The following is a 25,660-nucleotide window of genomic DNA, read 5'->3' as shown; positions in this document are numbered from 1 at the left end:
ATATTTATTCAGCAAGTATTTATTGAGCACCTGAGGCATCCCTGGCTGCCAGGATCCAGGAGTCCAGCAAGTACTAAAACCTCAAGGAGCTCACAGACCAGCTGGGGAGATAAAACAAGCAGGTACAACCAAGAGGGAGAGACGCCGGCCTGACTCCTCATTCCGACCCCGTCCCTTGTCCCTGGAAGCCAGACTGACAGTTTCCGCAAAAGCACCACCGGGCAGTTGAGATGTCTGGGGTAGAAGGGCTCTTTGAAAACCAAGGACTGCAGGGGAGAGGGGAAACACTGAAGTTCTCCACATTTCTCTCCTTCATCGTGTGATCTCTGCTGTTGCTATTTCATCAGCCTTTGAAATGTGGCCCTGGAAGTCTGTGTGTGTTTACAGGGATGAGGCTGAGGGAGGAATTTCTGAAGTGGGCCAAGAAGACCGTCGTCTTGGATACCTGATGCCACTGGGTTAGGGGAAGTAGGTAACTCAATTCCAGAACAGGATAGAGGCTTGAGGAAGCTGTTCACTGACATTTAAATCTTTAAGGCCCTTTGTTTAAAAGTACTTTGACCAAGATAGGCTGCAGAGCATAACTTGTATTAGATGTTTGCTGGCAACCAGACCTGGATTCAATTCCACTCATTAGCTGTGACCTTGGATAGTGGTTTTACCTCGTTACTCCCCACTTTCCTCAGTAAAATGGGCACACAACATAGATCTCCTAAGGTTGATTTTTAAAGCACGTGGCACATTGTTGCAGCTAGATTTTTTTTCATACGCGTGGGTTGGCACTGAATATTTTTTTATTACCTTCTGAGCCCAAACACATCGAAATAGTACAATTTCTCTGCATGGCAGGTGCCATATACATAGGGCATGTCATATACACAGGGCACCTAATGCTAACAGTGAGGGCCCTGGTGGCACTAATGGTTAAGTGCTGGAGAGCTAGGGGGTTCACGGCTGAGTGCGAAAATCCACGTGGAAAGAATACAGATACAGGGCAGGAAGCCATGATTGTGGAACTATGAAATCCCAGGGGCCCAGAGGGAGGCCTCAGTAGGAGCTCGGGCCCTAGGGCCCAAGCAGGAAAGAATCCCAACCTGCCAAGCAACACCTGAGAGAGAGAGGCGGGCTGCTTTTACTCCTACTGGCTGGGGAGGCGTGCTTGAGGGTATTGGCTGATCTTAGGGCTGAATTTAAGCCCACCTGTGTGATGTCATGTGACTGGGCCTAGTCGGTGTGCCCAGGTGGACCTCTCACTGGGGCCTAAGGGGCTTGTGTGTGAGCATGCTCAGTTTGGATCTTTCCCTAGGTGTCTAATGGGTGCATGGTTTCTTTCCAACCCGTATGCGGGCATTGGAGAGACAACCCCCCTTAGTCCCTCTTCTGGCTGCCTACCACTATGAGTCAGAATCCCCAGATGTCTGTGAGTGAGTAATGGAGATCAGTTCTCCTCCTTATGAGTCAGGAATAAACTCCACGGTAACTAGCAAACAACCTTACCCATACAATAAGCCGTAGCAGGATTTCTAAGCATTTGCGCAATAAGCCATCCCCCCAAATAAGACAAAGTGATAGGCGTGGCTCTGAGCATACTGGCTGGCGTGGAGCAGTCACGGAGACCACCAGCCCTTCTCTGCCCCATCGTGACAGCTGCTATCTCGGAGGGGACCGGACAGGTGCGGGCAGCCCCATCCACAAGGTCGGTTCCCCCGTCAGATCCTTCCTGGTCTGCGCGTGCTGCAAGCAGAGGCACAGAGGGAGACATGGACAGTTTGGGTCAAAGTCTCCTCCGGGAAGTGAGGGGCAGGACTCTCTGCTTTAGGGGTGTGTGTCCTCGCGGGGGGGAAAAAGGAAAGTGGTGGCCACCGTTTGACTCAGCACTGTGGGTTGGTGTTCTAGAAGACAACGACTTAACTATATTTGAATCAGTGTCGATTGTTGTACCATACTTAATAAAAAATAAGGCAATCCCCTAAAAATAAACCATAGTGTGTCTTCTTGAGGAAAAATAAATATAAGGCAGTGTCTTAATTTCGGGGAAACACGGTAATAGCACGTAGTCGATCCTCAGAGGCCTGGTTGTGTCGTGGTTACACGTTGGGCTGCTGGCTGCAAGGTCATCAGTTCGAAACCACTGCTTTCTACTCGGGTGACGTTACAGTCTCAGAAACCCACAGGGGCAGTCGTACCCTGCTCTATAGGGTTGCTACAGTATAGTGAGGTTTGTTTGTTTATTTGTATTAAGTAGGTGTTCATCAAAGCTATTAGCGAGCACTTTTTTTTTTAGTGAGCCCTTCTTTGTTAGGAAAAAAAAGCAGAAAGGGGCGTTTTTCACGATACAAAGTGCCACACGTGTGTTTGCTATAATTGTTACGTCATCTTTTGCGGTCCAATCCTTCATTACGTCAGAGCGACTGCGCTGGTCTCCTTGTTACTGTCGCTATGGAAACGGCCCCTGATTGGACGATTCCAGGGCTCCCCCTGGAGGCTGCCTTCCGGTCCTGCTGCGGGGCTAAGGGGCGGGCCTGTGAGCCAGGTAAGAGGGGAGCCGGGAGTTGTAGGCAACAGGCGGTGGCTGCCGCGGAGCAATGTACGCCGGGAGTGGTAGTTTTCGGGGGACGCGGCTGGTGGCCCTGGACCAAGTTGGGGCTCCACCTGGATGGCGGCTGCCACGCGCGGCTGCTGGCCTTGGGGCTCGTTCCTCGGGCTACTCGGGCTGGCCTCGGCGGCAGCCGCCGCCTGGGACTTGGCTTCTCTGCGCTGCAACTTCGGCGACTTCTGCGAGTGCGACTTCCGGCCCGACTTCCCGGGTAAGCAGTCGCTGGAGTCCCGGCGTCCGGGACAGTCGGGGCCCCTAAGGGAAGGACCGCCAGGGCAAGGTCTCCAGACCCGAGAGCTAGCGTAAGGGCTTGGGGCGACATACTGGGGTCTGAACCGAGCCTTGCCAGGCTGGAGCCTTGGACAACATAGCGCTTGTGGGGATGCTCTAGGCGTCCACACAGTGGACTTGTCCTCAGGAGAGTAGCCTGCCTTGGGGATGGGCAAGGGGCCTGGGGCCGGCCGGTGGATATCGCAAACCGGGCTGACTGCAAACCGAATGCCTGCCTGGTGGGGCCGCTGCCTGGCTGAACCAGGTCCTGAAGGTGGTCCTGTAGCCCCAACCCCTGAAAGACCCCACTTCCTTTCTATAGACAACGTGTGAAATAAAGCCCCAGAATGTAGGGGCCCCTAGACCAGGCTGCCCCCTGAAAACCTCTTCCTCGGTGGGGGTGTGCCAACGGCTCTGACGCTGCCCTTCTGTGGCCCTAGGTCTGGAGTGTGATCTGGCCCAGCATCTGGCCGGCCAGCACTTAGCCAAGGCGCTGGTGGTGAAGACGCTGAAGGCGTTCGCTCGGGACCCAGCCCCCACCAAGCCGCTGGTCCTCTCCCTGCATGGCTGGACAGGCACTGGCAAGTCCTATGTCAGCTCCCTGCTGGCACACTACCTCTTCCGAGGTGGCCTCCGCAGCCCCCATGTACACCATTTTTCCCCGGTCATCCACTTCCCCCATCCTGGCCACATTGACCGCTACAAGGTAGGCTGGGTGGTCCCGGACCACCATTCCTCCCTACTTTGGGTTACAGATTCTACAGTGGGCCCCGAGCCCTGGGGGGAGGGGGATGGCCGAGGAGGAAGCCTGTTGCTTCAGTCCACATAGCCAGTTGGAGGCTCAGCCCGCAGGACCCATCCTGAGGAAGGCTTGGGATGGCACCATTTTTACCTGGGTGCTCTCCCTTTCTGGAGGTAACTAATGGTAACAGTGTGGAGTAGTGCAAAGGGACTTGTAATTCTTATGTGATTGAAGGCATCGTGTATCTTGCACTTTCGTGTGCCAGTCTGCTTTGCCCTGCCCTGGAAATCACTTAGCCCCATTGTGGCCCAGTAACCACTCAGTTCGAATTAGCTCCAGTCCTTGGTTGGTCTGTTTCAACTGTCCACACCATTAGGATGGTTTATGGAGCAGGAAAGCGCTTTCTCCTTTGGTAGAAAGCAATAGGCGCCCTGCGAGGAGCCCTCAACATGGAAATGGGAGACCTGGTTTTGAACCCTGTTCTCCTGTGACCTTGGGCAAGTTCCTGCCCCTCTCTGGGCCACCACGAAAGGGTTGGTACTTTCTAGGACAGCGGTTCTCAACCTGTGGGTCACGACCCGTTTGGGGGGGTGTCAAAAACCCTTTCACAGGGGTCCCGTAGACCATGGGAAAACACATAAATATTTCACAATGTATAATTACATATTGTTTTGCGATTCATCACTATGCTTTAGTTATGTTCAATTTGTAACAATGAAAATAAATCCTGCATATCAGATATTTACATGACGATTCGTAACAGTAGCAACATTACAGTTAAGAAGTAGCAACGAAAATAATGTTATGGTTGGGGGTCACCACAACATGAGGAACTGTATTCAAGGGTCGTGGCATTAGGAAGGCTGAGAACCAGTGTTCTAGAACATCACCCTGTGAAGGCTTAGTTCTTGTCTTGGGAAGAAGTCTGGGGTTAGGGTAATGTCTCCAGGCCCCTTCGACTCCTATTTCTACCTCACAGAAGGATCTTAAGAGCTGGATCCAGGGCAACCTCACTGCCTGTGGCCGCTCTCTCTTCCTCTTCGATGAGATGGACAAGCTGCCCCCGGGCCTGATGCAGGTCCTTCGGCCTTTCCTGGGCCCCTCCTGGGTCGTGTATGGGACCAATTATCGCAAAGCCATCTTTATCTTCATCAGGTGAGGCCCCCCTTTGCAGAGAGCACAGTTGGAAGGGCACTTTTTAGAAGTCCCAACTCCATTCCAGGCCTGTGGTCCCACAATGGAAACACTGCCCCCCTTGGGCCCAGTTGGGGTTCCCCAGACTCCCCACATTCTTGCTGGTGGCATTGTCATTTTTAGTGGTTGGGGTCTCCCGTGGCCATTTTTAAAAGATACTCTTATTTCTATTTAACTTGGATATGCAAGTATTGCTCTCTACCACTAAGTTTTGCTTATAATTACAGTTTCGTTTCACATTACAAAGGACAATAAAAAGACAACTTGGTGAAGCTCTAATTACAATAGCAATATATATAGATAATTTTTTTTAAAGCCTAAGTGGAGCTAGTGCCTCTTCAGTTGGAAGAATGTTTATCATGCTGGCCCCAAGGTTGACTTCATAATTGTGTTTCTTTGAAAATTATGTGCGGTTTTAAGGAGCCGTGTACAGGCAAGGGGTGGAATGCGATGGTTCGTGCGGTATGTCATCGTGTTGTGCTTCCCATTGGCTGTGCAGTGATCTAACCCTGTAGTCATTCTCTAGTTTGTGATCACCCGGGAGGAATAAGGAGGTCTAGTGGCACTGAGAGCTAAGTGTTGGGCTGGAAACTGCAAGGTCAGTGGTTCAAACCCACCAGGAGAAAGATGGGGCTGGCTGCTCCCTAAGGACTGAGTCTGAGAAGTCCACTACGTTGAGTTGACATCAACTGGATGCCTGTGGGTTTCATAGTAGCATAGTGTGCTGTCATCCGATCAGGATGGTTCCCCGGAGGTGTGGCCTGTACACACACACACACACACACACACTTTAGCAGCATGCTTGTGTGCTTGCTTTAGGGCCTGCACTTACTTCCCTCATTCTCATCTGACTGCCTGCTCTTGGGAGCCACCGGCTGATCTGACTGTCTTATAGCCCTTTGCGTGTCCCTCTTTTGTGGCCAGGCCACGGGCCTGGGAAAAGCAGGACAAAGGATCTCGTCGCAGCCTCAAGCATCTTGGCTGTTTCCTCAGGCCATCCCGTCCCCTCTCTCGGGAGCTTCTGAGTAGTGCCCCCTCTCCAGAGCCCTGGGGCCGCGCAGCTCAACCCCAGCCAGGGGCTCCACGGGACAGGAGGAAGACCTGTGATCCGGCCCGTAAGGAGCACAGCTCTCTTGAGGGGTACCTGGCTGCATCCCTCCCTCAGGGCTGGGAGGAAAAGCCAGCACAGGGCCAGCAGGGGTGTTGTCAGGGCAGGGCCACGTGATTGCTGTGAGCTACAGGGGCCACAGGTACAGACGCATGTGCTGAGAGGTGTGGTTCCCCGAGGAGTGTTCCAGTGGCTTTGACTCTTGCCGGCACTGTGCTGGGCCTGGGACCAGGCCCGGCTGTGTTTCGATAGCACCAGGGCAAAGAACCAAAAACAAAAAAACCCAAACAACTCAAACCCTGCCGCCGATCGAACTTTTAGGACCGGGCAGAACTGCGGGTGGCCCAGACCATAACTCTGTGGGGTAGAAAGTTCTTTTTCTTCCCGAGAAGCAACTGGTGGTTTTGAACTTAGCAGCCCACTGGGTCCCCACTGTGCCACCCAGGTTTCCTCGTGGCGTCAGGGCAGCGGTGGGGGGGGGGGGCACATCCTATGCCCTGTCAGTTACACCCAGTCTGAGTCCCGCCCCCACCTTCCCCTCTGCGTTTTAGCAACACTGGCGGCGAGCAGATCAACCAGGTTGTGCTGGAGGTGTGGCGCAGCCGGCGGGACCGCGAGGACATCAGCCTGCAGGAGCTGGAGCCGGCCATCTCTAGGGCTGTGCTGGACAACCCGCACCGTGAGTTCCTCCCTTGAACCCCCTCCCAGGGGCAGCTTCACTGAGGGCCCAAGGGCCAGGCTCCCGGGGCCTAAATCTCTGCCCGCTGACCAGGTAGTTCACCACTCAGACTCGGTGCTCCCTACTTGATGACCTGGGGGCAATCACACCACTCCCCTGAGCCAGAACCCTCCAAAGCTCACACTCCATGGCCCTCGGGAGGCCCGGGGTGATGTGGGAGGGGGGGTCTGGGCTTCCCCAACCTGTGACCTGGGGGACCTTTCCCTGCCTGCAGATGGCTTCTGGCGCTCCGGTATCTTGGAAGAGCACCTCCTGGACGCCGTGGTGCCCTTCCTCCCGCTGCAGCGGCACCATGTGCGGCACTGCGTGCTCAACGAGCTGGCCCAGCTGGGCCTGGAGCCCCGGGAGGAGGTGGTGCAGGCCGTGCTGGACAGCAGCACCTTCTTTCCGGAGGACGAGCTGCTCTTTTCCTCCAACGGCTGTAAGACCGTGGCCTCCCGGATCGCCTTCTTCCTCTGAGCCTCGGCGGCCTTCTCGCTCTCTGCCACGCGGCTGGGCCGGCTGGGAGAGCCCTGCCCCACACTTCCTGGACCGTGGGGCCCAGAGCCCAGCGGGAGAAGATCAGACCAGTGTGGGCTAGGCCACGGCCCAGGGCCGGGGCAGGCCCCGGCTCCCAGCTGCTTTTCAGGGTCTCTTGGCCTTCCGTCTCCCCCAAGCATACCTCTGGTCAGCCCAGAACCTCACTGGGACCTGACCCTTGCTCATGAGCCTGTCTTGAACTGTCACTCAGGGCCTGTGGCCTGTGGCTGCATCCTCCCTCGAGGGGTTATTTACCCTCCCCGCTCCCCCCCCCCCCACCCCCACCTGCGCCGTGGAACCAGGCTGGGACTGCTCAGCCCCCCACAGACAAAGGCCCTCAAACTGCCCTTGGACCTGGTTTGTAAAGTTTTTAACGTTGTCAAAGAAGAGAACAAGTTCAATAAACTTGGCCCTGGAGCCAGAGAAACGGCGGGGGTGTGTGATCACTCTGCCCAGTGGGCGGGCACTTCTCTTCCCGGTGGCCCTTCAGGGAGCAGGCTTCCTGCTGGGACTGCGGCCATCAGTCTTGGTGGTGCTGGGGCTCTGCTTCCGAGCCAGGCTGGCCTCTCTCTGGTTGTGGGGCTGGGCAGATGTGTTCTTGAGGAGTTGGCTGGGACTCTGCATGGGCTCGGTCTTGCTGGGGCCTTGGGTAGCCTTCTTCTTGCTAGGACTTTGGCTCTGGCTCTGGGTAGACTCAGTCCTTTGGGGACTCTGGCTTGGGCCAGATGTGACCTCGGTCCTACTGAGGCTCGGGCTGTGTCCCTGGGCAGCTTTCTCCTTGCCAGACTTCTGAGAGAACACTTTTCTCTTGCTGGGAATTGGGCTTTGTTTCCCATTCTGGTCCTTGGCGGCACTGACCACCAGGGGCCTCTGACTGAGGTCACAGAAACCTTTGGTCTTGCTGGAGCTTCGACTCAGCCCCCAGCTCTGGCCCTGGGCAGGGAACTTGCTTCGCTCCCGGTTCCGGTTCTGGGCAGCCTTGGCCTTCCTGAGCCTCTGCCTTGGGGCCTTGGGGCCCTCGGTCTTGCTGGGTCTCTGACTTGAGGCCTGGGGGCCCTCGGTCGTGGTGGCCCTCGAGGCCTGGGGGGTCCTGGTCTTGCTGGGCCTCTGCTGTGGGCCCTTGGAGTCCTTGGTCTGGCCAAGGCTCTGGCTCTGTCCCGGTGCGGGCTTGGTTTTGCTAGCATTCTGCTGTAGACTTGCGTCCTTCCTGTTGACCTCAGAGTCCGAGAGTGGACTCTTGGGCAGTGAGGAGTCAGAGGACGTCAGGGCAGTGGACGAAATGCTTCTATAGATGGTGGATGCCTCTGTCTCTGAGAGGGATGCAGCCGTGACTGGAGAGAATGCCAAGATCTCCTGTCAGGTGTCTCCCAGAGTTCAAGGCCCACCCCCGCTGCCCCTGGACACCTCTGGGAGAAGCAGACCCCAGAGCTCATCCTTGCTTCCTCCTTGCCTCCCTCCCCATAAGCCAAGGAGCAAGCCTGCCAGAATACACCAGCCCCACCCCACTTCCCTGGGCAACCTGAGCCAAGGGACCCAGGCCCCTCCCCGCCAGCCCCCTGCCCTCCCCTACCTGGCTTCTACTTTGTGCAACCCCTAGACTCTTGGCCCCTGAATGCGGCAGCTCCCCTCGCCCCACAACTTCCCACACTCACTAACGCCTTTCGAAGCCCCCTAGACGCCACAAAGCCCCTGGTCTACGCTCTCTCACACCAGGGGGTTCAGAAAGTTTGTGGGAAAATGGAATAAAAGGAGGATTTTCCCGTGAACTTTTTGAAGCCCCCTCAGATGTGCTGTCTTTTTACCCTAGGACCGGCCTCGCTATCAATGGCACAGGCTGGCCAGCACCACTCCCTCCCTCTGAGGACAGACACTGATCGGAGGCAGGAGGCTGGTCGCTGCCCACTGTCCCTGCCATGGACTGCTCTCATAGCCTGGGGGTCTGCCGAGCCACCTCCCTGAGCCTGGGTCCCCCAGCGTCCTAGATGGGTGGAGGGTGAAAGCCCGTATTTTCGTGCCTGGGAGGCTTTGGTTCCGTGCTGGGCATGGTCTCCCTGGGCCCTCAGCATGCCCTCCACAGTGAGGACAGGACGATTCTTTGCCGCTCCAGAGTTGTCTCGCACAAGTGGCAGAGCCCGTGGTCACGCCTACGAGCACGCCCAGCTCAAACCCTGCCCACTAGCCTTTCCCACTCTAGCCTGAAAGGGGCACCGGGGACTCACAGCCAAAGATGGAGCCCGAGGAGGTCCGGTCGAGGTAGCCACTGGACAGGGAGGTCTTCCTCTTGGGGGGCAGCTTGGTTCCCTCCTCCTGTGGCAGCAGACAGGCTTGGGGGACTCTGGGCCAGGGGCCACAGCCCTGAAGGGCCCTGGGACCCTTTCGTGGTCAGTCTTCAAGCTGGGTGTTTCCTTAAGGATGAGGCTCAGATGGGGACAGGGAGATGCACGGCCACATGGGAAGGAGAGTGGCCAGTCCAGCAGGCATGGGCCTCAGTCTCCTGATCAGCAAAATGAGCCCCAGCCCTACGCACACTGTAAAGTGCTGTGTCCTGGTGAGTGGTGTGAGAAACTGCTGGGTGGCTACCTGCTCCCCGGCCTTCCCCCAGCTTGTCCACGGTATCTGGCAGGGGCTTCCTGCTCTGCCCGTGGCACAGGTCAAGAGAGCAGGGCTCTGAGTGCTTATGCCGCCTGCTCAAGGTCACTCAGCCAAGGAGAGAGGTCGGCCAGACTCCAGAGCCACCTTCCCCAGTTGGGTCTCAACCCTGGGGCCCTGAGGGATGCATGGGGGTTAGAGAGGGCAGGAGGCAGAGCTGGTGAGTGCCAATGTCATTAATCGTTGGCACACGGATTAGCCTTGTGAAGTGGTCCGTAAGAGGGGGCAGAGGGGTCCCCTGGGACCTGAGACTTGTGGATAAAGGTGTCAGGCTCTAGTCAGCTTGTGAAGCTGCACTTTTCTGATCTATGTTACATTTAACCAAAAGGTAACAGAAATGAATTTCAGAAGAAACTTCTGGAACAAGTAAGTGGCCAGTACAGACAGCAGAGCATGCAAGGGTGAGTGTGGGCAAGGTGTAGGGAGGCCTTTCTCCCCAAGGTGCCCACCGGCTCCTGCACCCTCCCCAGGGCAGCCCCTTGGTGTTCCCAGCTTCATCTCTAGCAGGATGTCCCCAACCCAAGTCACCTATGTGAGAGGGGGCTGGCAGCCAGGCTCTTATCTACCAGGCCTCTCTCCACACAGCCCTGAGCCCTGAGGGCACGTGGTCCACTCACCTTTCCCTTCTCCTCTTCGTCCTCCTCCTCCTCCTCCTCCTCCTGGGCCTCAGCTCCTTCCTTGGGGCTATTGTGCAGAGCCTGGCCGGTGTCCACTGGCTCTTCGGAGGAAAGTCGCTGCTCTTGCTCTTTGGAGGACGACTGCTCCAGCGTCCATGCTTGCTGTAGGGCACGAGCCTTCTGGCGTACCACTTCCCGCTCCTTGAGCAACCTGACAAGCCAGGGCCCAGAGTGCCGGCTCCGTCTCCTCCAGGGGACTGCACAGTGGCCCACTGAGGCCTTGGGGTCACCGGAGCCTTAGGGCCCAGCGGGTGGCCCCTGCCCAGGCAGCTTACCCCACAATGCCTTCTGGGATCCTGAATTGTTGATTGGTCTCCAGCAACTGCTGCAGCTGCAACATGGCCAGTTGGGCCACCTGGCTACTAAGCACTTCCTCTACCGACATGCCGGGGAAGAGGTTGGTCACCAGCGGGAGCAGCTGCCAAAAAAAGGGGGTACCCAGAGCCAGGCATGGGCACTGGCGGCAGGGGTGCTGCTGCCTTACCCTCCCGGATTCCTCCCTTCTCAGAACTTAAAAAAAAAGAAGACAAAACAGAAAGCCAAACTCAATACCATCGAGTCAATGCCAACTCATAGCCACCCTCCAGGACAGGGCAGAACTGCCCCTCTGAGTTTCCCAGACTGTCACTGTTGAAGGGCGTAAAGCCCTGGCTCTCTCCCACAGAGCGGATGGCAGCCTGAGGCGTGGTAACCACGCCCCCATCAAAAGAGGGAGGAAGGGTTTTGCAAGTGGTTTCTAAAGAGCTAGGTCCTCTTGCTCCAGAACTGGCAGGGGCCACGGGGAAACAGAATTATTATTGCGGGAGGAAGCCTTCGGGCTCTGGAGGCAGAGACTGAGGGCTTGACCTCTGAACTGTCACGTGAGGCTGGGGAACTACTTTCTCTGAGCCTTACTTTTCTCCTTGCCGATGATGAGAAACAGTATTGCCTATCTCGAGGGCAGAGGCCCTGGCGGCCTAGTGCTTACGACCTAGTGTCAGGCTGCTAGCCACAAGGCCAGCAGTTTGAGGCCACCAGTCTCTCCAGAGGAGAAAGATGAGGCTGCCGACTCCCCTACAGAGTTCTGCCCTGCCCTACAGGGTTGCTGTGAGTCCGATGGGCTTGGGTGGCAGGGAGGTGGGTTTGGGTCTGGTCTTTTGGGTGCTGCGGAGGGGGAAATGGCCTGATACCAGCGGCAGTGGTGAGAGCAGCAGTCTCTGGCACGCACAGATAACTCAAGCAGTAGCAGTTCCTGGCGTAATTGGACCAGATTTCTTTGAGGGACAAAGAGCCTCTTTAGGTGACCCCCGGGTCTTGACTCTGTAGCCCACCCTCGGAGGGAGGCCCATCTGACCCGCAGGAACCCAACCTGTGGGTTTCGAGGTTCGATGATCAGGGCAGTGGCGACGTCCTGGCGGGCTCCAAAAAGTTTCTGCAGCAGCTGTCGGCTCTTGGCCCGCTGGATGTAGTGGCGGCTTTGCTTGGGATTGTGCTTGATGGCCGTCGTGAAGTGGCTCTCTGCCTTATGGAACTGCCTGCAGAAGAGAGCAGGCCCCGGCTGCCATGCGCTGGCCCACCTGGGGAGTCAGGACAACCCCTTCTCCACCATGCCTACTGCTCTCCTTCCAGCAGCTACCACCAATGAGTATGTATGACCTGGGACCAGGGAGGCCTTTTTGAGACCATCATAAACCCGTCTTCTACAAATAACAAGAGAGTAATTTGACTATAAAGTCCAAGTTACTAAGCAAAAAACACCCAAAGAGAAGAGACACACAGGGAAAATGTTGTAGCTACATAGAACTTTGTATATTTAGACTCACTTTCCTAGCCGACAAGAAGTCTTTGTGGGGGAAGACCAATTAAAACAACTATTCTTCACATTTATGCACCAACCTGTAAAGCCAGTGATAACGGAATTGAAGCAGTCTACCAACTTCTTGAGGCAAAAATGGATCAAACACGATCAAGATACATTGATGATTACTGGTGACTGGGATGAAATGTTGGAAACAGAAGAAGGACTGAGTTGGGAGATAGGGCCTGGGTGGCAGATATGAAGGTGGGGATCCCATGACAGAATTTTGCAAGACCTGGGCTGCTAACTGCAAGGTCAGCAGTTCAAGCCCACTGGCCACTCTGTGGGAGAAGGAGGCTGTCTGCTTCTGTTTAAAAAAAAAAAAGAATTTGGCAAGACCAACAACAACTTCGTCACAAATACCTTTCCCCCCCAACGGCATCCACAGTGACTTTACACGTGGACCTGGTCAGATGGAATAGACAGGAATCAAGTTGGCTGTGTCTGTGGGAGGAGCTGATGGAGAAGCCCAGTGTCCTTAGCCCAAACAAAGCCAGGGGCCAGCTGTGGAACAGACCGCAACTGCCCGTGTGTTGAAACCGAAGACAGTGAAAGCAAGTCCACAGAACCAAAGCGTGACCTTTAGTACCTCCCCTGGGAATGTAGAGACCACTTCAAGGACAGGTTTGATGCTTGGAACACTGAGCTGTGGGAGGACATCAAGAAGCGGAAGAGCTGTGGGAGGACATCAAGAACATCACACACGGGGAAAACAAACAAACAAACAAAAACATCCGTGAAGAAAGAAAGAAAGAAAAGACCAAAGAGGATGTCAGAAGAGGCTGCGAGGTGCTCTGCGATGTAGAGCAGTTAAAGCGAATAGAATGATGATGTAAAAGAGCTAAAAGCGGAAGATTTCAGACGGCAGCTCAAGAAAATAAAGCATTATACAGAAATGTGCAAAGGACGGGTTAGAAAACTCAAAGGGAAGAACATGCTCAGTACATGCTACGCTGAAAGAGCTGAAGGAAAATTCCAGCCTTCAGTTGTACACTGAAGCTTCTATGGCCCGAAGAAGGTCGGAGTGCACAGAATGGCTGCACTCAAGAACCGGTCGGTGGTCAGCCAGCTCAAGAGGCAGGGACTGAAGGGGGAAATTCAGGCTGCACTAAAGGCATTAGAAAAAGACAAGGCTCAATGAATTGAAGGAAAGCCAACTGAAATGTTTCACCAAACGGATGCAGCACTAGAATCACTCACTTGTCTATGCCAAGAAATTTGGAAGACCATCTGGCCAAGAGAATGGAAGAGATCCATATTTGTGCTCATTCCAAAGAAAGGTGACCTAACAGAATGCACAACTTATTGAATAATATCACTGATAGCACTTCGGTAGAATTTTGCTGAAGATAATTCAAAATCAGCCACAGAACCACCTCCACAGGGAGCTGGCTTCAGAATAGGGTGTGGCCTAAAGGGTGTCCCTGCTGATGCTGATGGTTCTTGTGTGAAAGATGCTTACTTGTGTTCTGTTGACGACGCAAAGACATTAGACTGTGGATCAAACCGACTGTGGATACCATGGCAAAGAGTGGGACGTCGGAACCCTTCACTGTTTGGGTGGAGCCTGTACACAGAGCAAGAGGCAGCCAGTCAAACAGAACAAAGGACACTGTGCTGTTTAAACTCAGGAAAGCGGGGCATCAGGGTTGTATCCTTTCACCAGACGTTTCAATCTGCATGCCGATGAATGTACCTGAGATGCTGGGCTGTATGAAGAGAATGTGGAACCAGAATCACAACTTAGGGTATGTAGACAGCACAGCCTCACCTGCTGAAAGCAAGGAGGACTTGAAGCCCTTGCTGATGAAGCTCAGAGGCTACAGCCTCCAGTGTGGACGACAACCTAATGATAGAAAACAAACATCCTCACAACTGGACCAAGAGCTAAAACCCAATGATAGAAAACAAGCATCCTCACAACTGGACCAAGAGTTACAACTCAACGATAGAAAACAAACATCCTCACAACTGGACCAAGAGTTACAACTCAACGATAGAAAACAAACATCCTCACAACTGGACCAAGAGTTAAAACTCAATGATAGAAAACAAACATCCTCACAACTGGACCAAGAGTTACAACTCAACGATAGAAAACAAGCATCCTCACAACTGGACCAAGAGTTAAAACTCAATGATAGAAAACAAACATCCTCACAACTGGACCAAGAGTTAAAACTCAATGATAGAAAACAAACATCCTCACAACTGGACCAAGAGTTAACATGATAAACAGAGGGAAAAAAGAGATGAAGTTGTCCCGCGTTTAATTTTACTTGGATCCACAAGCTCATGGGAGCAGCAGTCAAGAAATCAAAGCTTGTGCTGCATCGGGCAAATCTGCTGGATAAGGGCCTCGTTCAAGGGCGGGAGGGAAAGCAAGGATGTCACTGAAGGACGAAGGGGTGCTCGCCCCAAGCTGTAGTAATTTCCAGGGTCTCATAAGCAGGTGAAGGTTGGACACTGAAGAAGAACTGATGTGTTTGTATGACGGTGCCGGCAAGGGTACTGGAAGTACCGTGGACTGCCAGAAGAACAAATCTGTCTTGGAGAAAGTACGGCGAGAATGTTCCTTAGAATCAAGGATGGAAAGACGTGGTCTCACGGACATTGGGCATATTACCGGGAGAAACCAGTCCCTGGGGAGGAACATCGTGCTTGGTAGAGTAGAAGGGCAGTGAGAAAGGAGAACACCCTCGATGAGATGGCTTGACACGGTGGCTGCGACAATTGGTCCAAACATAACAACTGGGAAGATGGTATAGGACCGTGCAGTGTCATTCTATGAGTCTGAGCTGACTTGGCACCCAACGACAATAACACACAGAACTCCTGTATGTATTTGTGTATATACACACATATATACATACATATACACATTTAATGTATATGAAATAGATATATTTAATGAGCAACTCAGCTGAAAAGTGAGCAAAAAGATCTGTACAGGCCAGACACCCAAGCCAAATCCAATGCTGTGAAGTTCATTCTGACTCACCGCAATCCAAAGGATCAGGGTAGAACTGCCTCACAGGGTTTTCAAAACTGTAATCTTCATGGAGGCCGGCTACTACATCTATAGCCCAAGGAAGGGCTGGTGGGTTCAAACCTCTGACCTTTCAGTTAGCACTTGAGTACTTTAATCAAACTCACAACACCAGCAGGGCCTCTTTGGGCAGGCCATGTTGGCTAATAAAAACCTGAAAGATACTACATAGGTCATACTAACAATTTAAATAAACAGTGGGATTTTTTTTAACTTATTTGGTTAGCAGAATTGAAAATTGTTGTAAGACCCTGTGCAGGGAGGCTGGGTATTATATATATATATATAGCACTCATCATATGGACTTAGAAATAGGTCTATCCTTGTGAGACTGCTTACTTCCATTGACTATAAGTCATTAGAAACCTGTAAGTCACAGGTTATGTATATATATACATATATATATATATATATATATATATATATCACTCATCATATGAACTTAGAAACAGGTCTATCCTTGTGAGACTGCTTACTTCCACTGACTATAAGTCATTAGAAACCTGTAAGCCACAGGACACTTCCTTGGGAAATGGCTGAACGTAGACACAGAAGCATGTCACATAAAGACTGTAAAGAGCCCATAGGTTCATCTTGACCCAGCATGCAGAGCCTGTCTCTCCACAGCCTCCCTCACCTCTGACCCTGCTCTAGCAGGGCTGCTCTAGCCCCTGGAGAAGACATGACATGCTGGTCTTGAGGCACCCTGGCCCTTGTTGTGTGGAGCCAAGATGGAGCATCCACACAGGTGCCCTACATTTCTGCTCCCTTACTGAGATTCTGTCCGCAGCTGCTGACCTCCGACCCTTTCCCCAAGGGGCCTCTGCCTTTAACCTTGAGTTGAAGGTAAAAGCTTAAAGTCGAACCATGTGAACTCTCACCATTGAGCTAATATTGCCATCATTCATTCCGAGTCTCCGGATTCTAGATGCTGCTGTGAGAACTTGTGCGCCCAGCCATGCCTACCTCAAAATAAACCAAGTGAGGTCACACATGCCAGACCTGCCTCTCTCTACTTGTTTTCAAGTGACTCCTACACATTGGGGGTCACTGTTTGCAGAGACCGATTTCCTGGTGGCACTGTGGATTAGCTGTTGGGCTGCTAACCTCTTAAGGTTCATGGTTCAAAACCACCTGCTGCTCCTTGGGTGAAAGATGTGGCTGGCTGCTCCCCTTTAAGCAGGTTCAGTCTCTGAGGCCCTATACAGGGTGGCCATGAGCCGGAATCGACTAGGTGGCAGTGGGACTGGCTTTGGGGGTGTTATTAAAAAGTTAATAACTTGTGAACCTGATCGGATCGTTTTTCTTCCAGCAATGTAAGTTCTAGTATTCCAAAGTGTGACAGCACGAGAAAGCAGAGGCTGGCTGCCCTTTACAGCATTACATGTTACTGAGACAGCACCAGGGAGCAGCCCAACACCCGTCAGGTGATGGTGCAAGGCAACCCCGTGGCCCAGCCACACGGAGCAGACAATGCACAGGGAAACTTCTGGGGGACCCTTTGCCCAACTTCTTTTGATGAGGGTTGGGGGTATAGCCCCAGACACTTCAGGTTCCAAGTTATAGGCTGCCAGACACTTCCGTCTTTAAGAAGAAGCACCCCGCATGACTAGCATCAACAAGAAGAAGTGAGGGATTGTTTACAAAACTTGAGAGAATAATCTGGTGAGCAGAAGCAGTTTGTCCCTGGGGTCCCAGCAGGGGTCCTCGGGCCAGCCCCGTCCGCCCCCACCGCACCTGTGCCTCAGCTCCCAGCAGCCCAGCCTCTCCTGCAGCAGGCTCATGCGCAGATTGGCGCCCTGGTCCGAGGGGCTCAGCGCCAGCGCCTGCTGATAATCGGCCTCAGCAAAGGTCAGGTTGCCCATCTGGAAGAAGCAATCTGGGACCCGAGGGCCCGAGTTCAGTGGGCCCTCAGCTCCCAGTACCCAGGAACCCCCTGCCCACTCCCATGCTGCAGGGCTTGAAACAGGTGGCTAATGGCACCCATGGGCAGTCGCAGACCCCACGGGAGGTTTTCCATGCATCCGGGCACCTTTTCCCAGCTGTCCGATTCTGAGCCTCTGGAAAATGCGTTTAGGATAATGTCCTTGGGACCCTGCACCTCGCGAAGGTTTCCTTTCATCCCTCGCTCCTTTCCTCCCTTCCAAACATGGACAACATTCCAAGCCCAGCTCAGTGGGGGGGAGAAGCACGGACTCAACAGTCACTGCCCCCCACCCCAAGGAAGAGGCAGGCAGTCAGCCCAGAGAGAGGGCGAGGCCAAGGCCCTTGGCTGACCCCTCACCTCCGCGGTTGATGTACAGGCTTTTCTCACGCTGCTCATCGCGGAGCACCTTGTTCAGCAGCAGCACGCCCTCCTGGTAGGCGCCCTGCCGGTAGCACTGCACCGCAAAGTCGTTGTAGGTCAGCAGCAGCTGCCGCTGCACCTGCCGCACCAGGACTTCCTGGTTCTCTGGCACCAGGTCCAGCGCCTTCAGGAAGTCCTCCACAGCGCCATCAAAGTCATGCAGCCGTCGGTACATGATGCCCCTGCGGGCAAGGGCACACGGCGGCAGGGGGGCGGGGCCTCAGGACCAAAGGTACTCCTCCACCCAACCGGCCAGGTGGCCAGGCAAGTCGCTGCCTACACACTTGGCACCTTGCAAGGTGGGCTCACTTCCTCCTCCTGAGCCAACTCACCCACCATCACGCATACTCTTCACGTCTCTTAGAAATGGTCTCCGCATGGAAAGATGCAGGTAAAACTCAACCTCATAGACAAGACCTGGCTTACTGGTTATACAGAGACGGGGTGGGGGGAGCTGCCAGACTGTGGCCCTGTACCCTCAGGTCTGAAAGGGAACTCACTCCTGGGGTCGAATACCAACCACTTAAGACCAAAGGGCAGCATTTACCCAAGGGCAAAGCTCAGGGGGTTAGGAGAGGACATGGGGGGGTGGGCATGTGGGAAAAGCAATGGTAGGTGAGGGAATTCCAACCAATGGGTTGGCACAGAATGTCTGAATTGTTGACTGTGAAACTGACAATCTGCCTGGCGAGCCTTCACCTCCTGCCCAATAGAACATTTTGTCAAAGCCTCCTCCTCTCTCCTGGGAGCTGTGTGTGTGAAGGCCCTGATGGACCCTGACCGACCTTGTTGCCCCCACTGTTCCAGAAGCAGGTGAAAGATGAGGGCACCCGCTCCCCATCAAGATGGGCAGTCTCTGAAGGCCCCAGGGAGTAGTTCTACTCTGTCCTTCAGGGTCGCTATCAGTCAGAATGGATTTGATGGCAGTGTGGGTTTTGGTTTGGCGGCTGTCGATGAGAAAAACCCATGCTCAGAGAGTTTAATCGTCCCAATCACTGGAAGGGCTGCATTTGAGGGCCAAGCCTTGCCCGCTGAGCCAGGCTGACCCTGGCAGGGGTTCAGCAGGACAGTAGCAGAGGACATCTATGGTGCCTTGACCCCTGGGGGAAGGAGGATCGGATTACTAGAGGCCAGATGGGAGGAAGGCCCCAGGGTAGAGAAGGGGCTCTTCTGAGACCACAGAGCAGGTCAGTGGCAGGGCAGGGCCTGGAGCCCAGGACCACTCGGAGCCCACCCAGTACCGGAAGAAGAGGAGGCTGGGGTCCAGGGGGCTGTTCTCGATGGCACAGTTGATGCGCTGTATGGCGCGCTGCATGTTGCCCTGGACTGCGAAGATCCCCGCGTCCTGGCGTGCCTGCTGGGCCTGGTCCACCATCACCTTGAGGAGCGCCTTGGCCTGTGGGTTCTGGGGATCCAGCAGCAAGGAACTGTGCAGGTCCCGGTAGCAGAAGCTGGCCTATGCGGGGTGGGGGTGGGATCCAGGGGAAGGATGAGAGGGCAAAGGTCAAGATTCACGAGGCAGATGCCTCTCTGGGAAGGCTGGCTCATACCACCCCTTCTCAATGGTCTTGACATCACTGTTCCACCTTTCCCCTCGCTTGAAGGAGGCAGGGGAGCATTGTGGGGAAATCCTACTCCATTAACTGCTCTCTTCCCAGATGTGGTCTCTGTTTAGCCTGGACCACTCCTGGCTCAGTGAGCTTCTATGAGGCTCCCAGGAGGCGTGGCCTCCTGTCTGGATGGCTATATCCTCATGATCCCCACCTCCACTCTCCCCCTCGTCCCTGACCTTTAAGTGAAGACACTCTGACCAAGAGTAGACCGAGACAACATCCCTAGGTAAGCATCTTTCCCTGATGCACTGGTCAGTCCTTCGGCCAACAATTTTAGGGACCCTCCTGTGTCCTGCAGGGTAAATGGGTGGGGTGTGGGTGCTAGGGTGCAAGTCGGGAAGAGTCTGGGAGTTGGGCTTAGCATGGGCAGACCTAGCATCAAGGCTGACACCACATGAGCTGGCTGTGTGAGCCTGGACAAACTGCCCCACTCCCACCCCTCCTTGGTCTGTTTCCTCATCTGTGAAGAGCAAAGTGATCCTGTTTCCCTCAAAGGACGATCGAAAAGCCTTCCAGACAAGCACAGGAACGTGCTTAGGACGCGGAGCAGGGCTCGCAAGGAGGCAGCTAAAGTCACAACCCCAAGCCTGTTGGTACCGAATGGATTCGGACGCATGTCCAACTATTAGACAGAGTCGATCTGGCCCCTAGGGGTTTCCAAGGCAGTCATTGCCAGAGCAGACTGCCTCATCTTCCTCCTGATGACCAGCTGGTGGGTTGGAACCACTCACCTCCAGTTAGCAGCTGAGCGCTTAACCCCTGTGCCACCAGAGCTCCTTGAAGTCCCAGTAGCCAGCGGTAATTACCAATAATTGCTAGTCTCACACCTTCGAAGGAGGCTCCCTCTGAGTCATTGTGGGATGGGTACACAAACCCAGCATCTGAAGGTGGCACATGGGTGTACCTCACCCCTGGGGCCCTCCTGAGGGGCACCAGTCCACTCCCTCTGTGATTACAGGGTCACACCTCCAACTGCCCACACAAGGACACTCTATATTTGTACTTCACCCGCCGGAATCCTCCTGCTCCCCGTCTATCCAGGCCAAGCCACAAGGCTGGGCGTGGTCCTCAGGGGGAGTGTGGGATGCCAGCTTCTCACACCTGTACCTCTGCTCCTGACCTCTAAAGGACTGTGGACCTTGACCCATGTGGCCACCCTCCAGCTGTCCCCCCTCCTCTCCTGCTGGACTTGCCCCTACCTGGCCTCCTCCCAGACCCCCAGCCTCGGATCCTGCCTTGTCCCACCCACACTCCCCACAGCAGCTGAGGGGGCTTTCTAAAGCAGCCCTCCTACTGCTCCAATGCTGAGAACAGCCTTTTCAAGACTCCTGCTGCTCCTGGGAAGAATTCAGGGGCTCCGGGGTCACGAGACAGGGGGCCTCCTCCAAATTCTCAGGTGAGCCCATGTCCTCTCACACTCAGTCTCCTTCCCCAGGCTCTCCCCGTCCTCCCCTGCGGCCCCCAACCGCTCCCTGCACCACCTGTCCTCATACCCAACCCAGGCTGGCTGGAGGGTGCTCAGGAAAGGCTCACTGAGGCAAGGGAGGAGGGAGACATGGGGATGTAAGAAAGGAGGAGGACGGGGAGGATATTTGTCTCGGCCAGTGATGCCCTGGGGAAGTCCCACGTGGTGACCCGTGGTATGATGACGATATGACGACACGCTAGTGTGGTTTAATCCTTCTTTGTGTAATTGTCTGCTGAGGGACACACCCCCTGGACTTGAGGGACATGCCTCTCACCTTGTGGCTCCCGCCGGGGGTGCCCCCCAGCACAGGCTTGATAGAATCAGGGCTGAGGAAAGCTGAGCAACTGCCTGACTGGATGCCCAATGGTCAGGCCTGACCAGAGGGGCCTCTGCCCTCTGGTGGCTGGTGGCTGGCCTCACAGCCCCCTGGGCTCTCGGGCTAAGGGAGGGTCCCACACCAGCGCCATGCTCGCTTCCCGCACTACCTTGCGGAAGAAGTTGTAGACCCTGGCCCGCAGGATGTACATGTCCACATTGGCCGAGCCTTGCTTCAGCTCCTTGGTGAGGAGCAGGAGGCAGTCTTGATGCCGTCTGAGCGCCAGGAGGCAGGCCATGCTGAGGGAGAGGGGCAGGGGGCTTACTGCCTGCGGGCCAGGGGAGGCAGGAAGGGCTTGCAGGAAGCTGGGCACCACTCACCACCGGTAGCGGAAGCAGGCTTTCTGGGGCTGGAGCTCAGAGGCTTGTGAGAAGACGTTCAGGGCATCCTCGTAGGAGCACTGATCAAACAGGCACTGGCCCTGAGGACACAGGAGGCCGTCATTTCTGCCTGTGTCTCCAGCCCAGCTCCAGCCACAGGCTGAGGGCCCACAATGTGGGTGAAGGGCAGAGAGGCAAGGGACAGGGCGGTGTCGACTTGGGGAGAGTTTGAGGGACAGAGACACGGGGATGGAGGGGGAGACAGAGCTGGGGAGAGGTAGCAGGGGGCAGTAAGGGATAGTGATGAGACTGGGGACAGGAAGACACCCAGCAGGGAAGCAGGAGCACTGGCGGTGCTCTTGGAAGCTGAGGCCCGTGCTAAGAACCTGGCATTTGCTGCCTCACTGGTACAAGGATGGATTGTGCCTGTTTAAGGGGAAGGATCTAAGGCCCAGAGAGGGGAAGCCAATGCCACAGGGTGGCATAGGAAGTAGCAGTGCAGGACTCGGGACCCCAGGGATCACATGAAGCATGTGGTTGGGGCCCTCAGACCTTTTTTTAAAAGACTTGGCTAGCTGACTTTTTTTTAAATTGGGAGTTAATACATATATCATTCCATAGTTCAATCATAGTCCAGTAGAATCATACAGCTGCTACGACAATCAGTGTCCATTCTTTTTCTACACGGACTCCATGACATTGGCTCCCTTTTACCCCCACCCCCACCCCCATGGAACTCCCCCATCCCTAAACCCCTTATTCTACTTGCTCTCCATATAGGTTCATCAATCCTGGGCTTCGTATGCCAAAAAATGGAAAAAACATATGTAACACAACCTCAAGAGGGTGACCTCCATTGACATAACACCTCTGAGCTACCTTACTATGAACAAACAAAAGAATACAAATCAAAAACAGGACATTTTGGAAACCAGGTCAGGTCCAGGATGCAGCATAGCGGGGATCTAATAATGACAAAGGTCTAACTGTTCAGGTCAGATTTATGCCTTTGACCTTCGATACCCTCTCTCCCAAACACTCTGTGTAGTGACCCCTTCCCTCCCTTCCCTCCGTTTTAGATAGGGGAGTTCTCTGGAGGCTGACTTTCTGACAATTTTTCTTAAGAAGACACCAGAGTTGTCAACATGGAAACCGAGATGAAGATGTTGGGGCGTTCTGGTTTAATATTGCTTTTATTTATTTTATTTAATATTGCTTTTATTTAAATATGCTCAACTGGAAGCCCTGTTCACTCTTTTAGCACTTCAGGCACCTAGGCTCTAGGACTGTGCTATACAATCTGACAGGCACCAGGTTTACACAGCCATATTAATTCCATCTCAGTGAAATATCGTTGGAGATGTGTTGAGGGCTCTCAATAGCGTCGTGTGGCTAGTGACAAGGGGTCTGAGTGGCACCACAAGGAAGCACTTGGCTGCTAACCCAAAGGTCAGAGGTTCAAACCCACCAGCTTCCCCTTGGGAGAAAAGACCAAGTGGTCTGCTCCCATCAAGATGAGCACTCAGCTAAGCCTATGGGACAGTTCCACACTGTCCTAAAGGGTGCTACGTGTCAGCAACAGTTCACTGCCACCAAGTCCGTGCCGGCTCAGAGAGACCCCATAGGACAGGGTAGAACTGCCCCTGTGGGCTTCCAAGACTGTCACTCTCCACTCTGGAAGTGGAAAGCCTCGTCTTTCCAATTGGCCCTGCAGTCATAAGCACCAGTGACCCCAGTCCCATGGGGCAGTGCAGAGACTTTCCACACCACAGACAGTACTGTTGGCCTGCACTGCAAGACTTCACCCAGCTCTGCCCGTGAGCCAGCTCGGGAGGTGGGAGAGGAGGTGAGAGGGCTCAGCTGGGTGGGAGCCACACACGGGAGTGAGGAGGTCCTTAGGGAGAGAGAGCTGGAGTCAAGGACAAGGGGCTTCCCCCAACACACAGCTGGAGGGAGAGCCACAGGGCCCTCGGGCAGCTCCGGGCACCTGGATGTAAAGCACCAAGGTGAGCCGCTCCTGGTATTTTGTGTTCTCTGGCTCGAAGGAATATGCCATTCGCAAGTTCTGGGCAGCGGAGGAGAAGTCGCAGAGCTGAATGTAAGCCTCGGCCCGCAAGGCGTAGAATTCTACCTGCAGGCAAGGGGACCCAGGCTGCTGCTCTTGCCTCAGAAGTCTGTCTCCTGGAGACTTGACAGTCAGTTCCCGTTAGTAACTTGGGGGACCCGAGAGTAGCACCTGGTGGTACAGTGAGGTGTGCCAGAACCTGCCTGTGCCCATCAGACCCTCCTCACCATCTTGGAGTCCAGGTGGAGGGCACGGGAAAAGAACAGCACGGCCATCTCCCACTTCTCTTGCTCTAAGTACGCCTGCCCTTGGTAGTAGCTGCCAGAGAAGAGGCACACAGGCAGAGGGGCTGGCCTTGACCTTGGGTGAGCCCAAGGCATGTGGAGAGGGGGCTGTTTGGGTGAAGAGGAAGGAAGGAGAGGCCCAGGGAGGGCTGGCCGGCATTCTTGGGGCTCACCCAAGTCAGCGGCCTTTTATCCGCTGAGGTGGAAGAGCCCCATGATGCTCAGGGAGGGAGAGTTACTGGCCCAATGCTGCAAAGTGTGTCAACGGTTGTACACGCCCAGAAGCTGGACCCTGGAGTAAGGCGGGTACTCACTACTCCCGGACTTTGAGAGGCACTGCTGAGCCCTTGGGCTTTGTTACGGATTCATCGAAGCCCTGGAACACCTGGCTGGTTCCAAAGATATACTTCACTGGGTCCTTTGGGACTGAAATCATACGGGGCCTTTTGGTGCACTCTGAAGAGTCCTCTTCCAGCTCCAGGGCGTCCTACAACCAAGGGACAGTGGCAAGGCTGGAGCAGCCCTCACAGACAAGCGGGCCCCCTCCCCACTCACACACACTCCCAGGTATTTTATGGGAGGGGGCGCGGGTGATCTAGAACCGAGACCAGGTAGATGCCTGCTGGGACCTGGTGGCACAATTCCCCTTCAGAGTGGTTCAGCCCACCTCCCGCTTCTCACATGCAGTCAACCCTCTCTGGCCTGCCCTCTCACTTTGCTACAGCCAGGGCCAGGGCCTTCCTGATCCACCTTATCTCTCCCTCTCCCCACCCCTCCTATATCCCTTGGACTCCCCCAAGGTCAAGGCCATCCCCACAGCCCGTGTTCCCCTTCCCTGGCAGCTACTTCCAAGGCCGGACACGCTTAGAGCAAGAGGACTGGGAGATGGCCGCACTGGTCTTCTCCCATGCCCTCCACCTGGATTCCAAACTGGTGAGGAGGAAGGTCTGATGGGCACAGGCAGGTGCTGGCACACACTTCCCCCTCACCAGGCCCAGCCTAAGCCACAGATCTCAGGGTCCTGCAGCCCCTCATAGAGCCTGTGGAGCCCTCACCCCTGGCCAGCCCAGACTGACCACCTCATCGGACATCTGACCTCCCACCTGATGGAGACATGTCCATCAGCGCCAGCCACTGAGCCAGTGTCGGATGTCCCCTCAGTCCTTGAGTCCTGTCTGCTCCATTTCCTAAAATCTCTTAGGTTTCGGCTTCTTCTCTCTCCTAGTCTCCTCGACTGGGCAATGCCACCTCCTCGGAGAAGCCTTCTCAGAGCACCTCCTTGTCTCCCGGCCTAACGCCTCCATACTCTGCACCACAGCCCAGGGTTTTCCTGACAGCTCCCTGCTGCTGCATCCTGTACTTCAAGTCTTCCCTGCCAAGCCAGACTTAAGTTCTCGACCCCCGCCCCTCTTTCCTCGCTTCGGCCTCTCCTAGTCCACACCTCGCCCTCGCTGGTGTCGGTCATGATGTCCTCTCCAGGAGGACCCCTGGGGCTGGACCAGCTTCCTCTCAGCCCCTTCGCCTCACACAGCCTGGACCTCTGCCGTTGCTAGGGGCCATCTCCAGGACGCCCAGAGGCTCCGCCTCTCTGGCCACGCCCCCTGGGGGAAATCCAAGCGCTGTTCCAACAGTTAGGGTAGAACAACTTTTATAAACAGCGGAGGCTGAGCCCTCTGGGGGGGGAAAGGACTTGCCCGGCTTCCCCAGAAGCAGGGCCCGAATGAGCGTCGGGACAAGGTTCGCGCTTCCCACGCTTGAGGTCAAACGAGGGCTCGGCGAGATTCACAAGCAACCCCGCCGGAACCCG

General features: G+C 54.9%; 2 protein-coding genes across 2 annotated transcripts; one reads left to right on the top strand and one right to left on the bottom strand.

Annotated features, from left to right (window-relative positions):
* The first annotated feature begins 2,656 nt into the window (after positions 1 to 2,656).
* Positions 2,657 to 7,441, top strand: TOR2A (torsin family 2 member A). Its single transcript, XM_004713296.3, has 5 exons — positions 2,657 to 2,807; positions 3,307 to 3,572; positions 4,588 to 4,763; positions 6,462 to 6,589; positions 6,864 to 7,441. The coding sequence occupies exons 1-5, from the start codon at positions 2,657 to 2,659 to the stop codon at positions 7,106 to 7,108; spliced, it is 966 nt and encodes a 321-aa protein (XP_004713353.1). The 3' UTR covers positions 7,109 to 7,441.
* A 94-nt stretch (positions 7,442 to 7,535) lies between these two features.
* TTC16 (tetratricopeptide repeat domain 16) lies at positions 7,536 to 25,365 on the bottom strand. The gene is made up of 14 exons (XM_045288622.1): positions 25,295 to 25,365; positions 24,168 to 24,340; positions 23,797 to 23,887; positions 23,492 to 23,635; positions 21,505 to 21,605; positions 21,294 to 21,423; positions 18,969 to 19,183; positions 17,665 to 17,909; positions 17,118 to 17,259; positions 11,843 to 12,008; positions 10,770 to 10,912; positions 10,435 to 10,645; positions 9,388 to 9,475; positions 7,536 to 8,499 (listed from the first exon to the last, which is right to left on the bottom strand). Exons 1-14 carry the CDS (start codon positions 25,316 to 25,318, stop codon positions 7,655 to 7,657), a joined length of 2,718 nt encoding a protein of 905 aa, XP_045144557.1. The 5' UTR covers positions 25,319 to 25,365; the 3' UTR covers positions 7,536 to 7,654.
* Between the last annotated feature and the right edge of the window lie 295 nt (positions 25,366 to 25,660).

The sequence above is a fragment of the Echinops telfairi genome, unplaced genomic scaffold (assembly GCF_000313985.2).
Source record: "Echinops telfairi isolate 266 unplaced genomic scaffold, ASM31398v2 ScPeMD7_22;HRSCAF=79, whole genome shotgun sequence".
NCBI lineage: Eukaryota > Metazoa > Chordata > Mammalia > Afrosoricida > Tenrecidae > Echinops > Echinops telfairi.
Note: the sequence above shows the minus strand (reverse complement) of the source record. Positions and strands in the feature narration are given on the sequence as shown.

What these genes read in the sequence shown, in the direction of transcription:
- TTC16 (XM_045288622.1), bottom strand. Translation starts at nt 25,318, where the DNA reads ATGACCGACACCAGCGAGGGCGAG. An exon ending in ACGAAGAGGAGAAGGGAAAG is followed by an intron (nt 9,476 to 10,434) that starts GTGAGTGGACCA and finishes CTGCTGCCACAG; the next exon opens with GAGGAGGGAACCAAGCTGCC. An exon ending in CTCGGGCTCCATCTTTGGCT is followed by an intron (nt 8,500 to 9,387) that starts GTGAGTCCCCGG and finishes CATTCTCTCCAG; the next exon opens with TCACGGCTGCATCCCTCTCA.
- TOR2A (XM_004713296.3), top strand. Translation starts at nt 2,657, where the DNA reads ATGGCGGCTGCCACGCGCGGCTGCTGGCCTTGGGGCTCGTTCCTCGGG. An exon ending in GCCATCTTTATCTTCATCAG is followed by an intron (nt 4,764 to 6,461) that starts GTGAGGCCCCCC and finishes TCTGCGTTTTAG; the next exon opens with CAACACTGGCGGCGAGCAGA. An exon ending in TGTGCTGGACAACCCGCACC is followed by an intron (nt 6,590 to 6,863) that starts GTGAGTTCCTCC and finishes CCCTGCCTGCAG; the next exon opens with ATGGCTTCTGGCGCTCCGGT.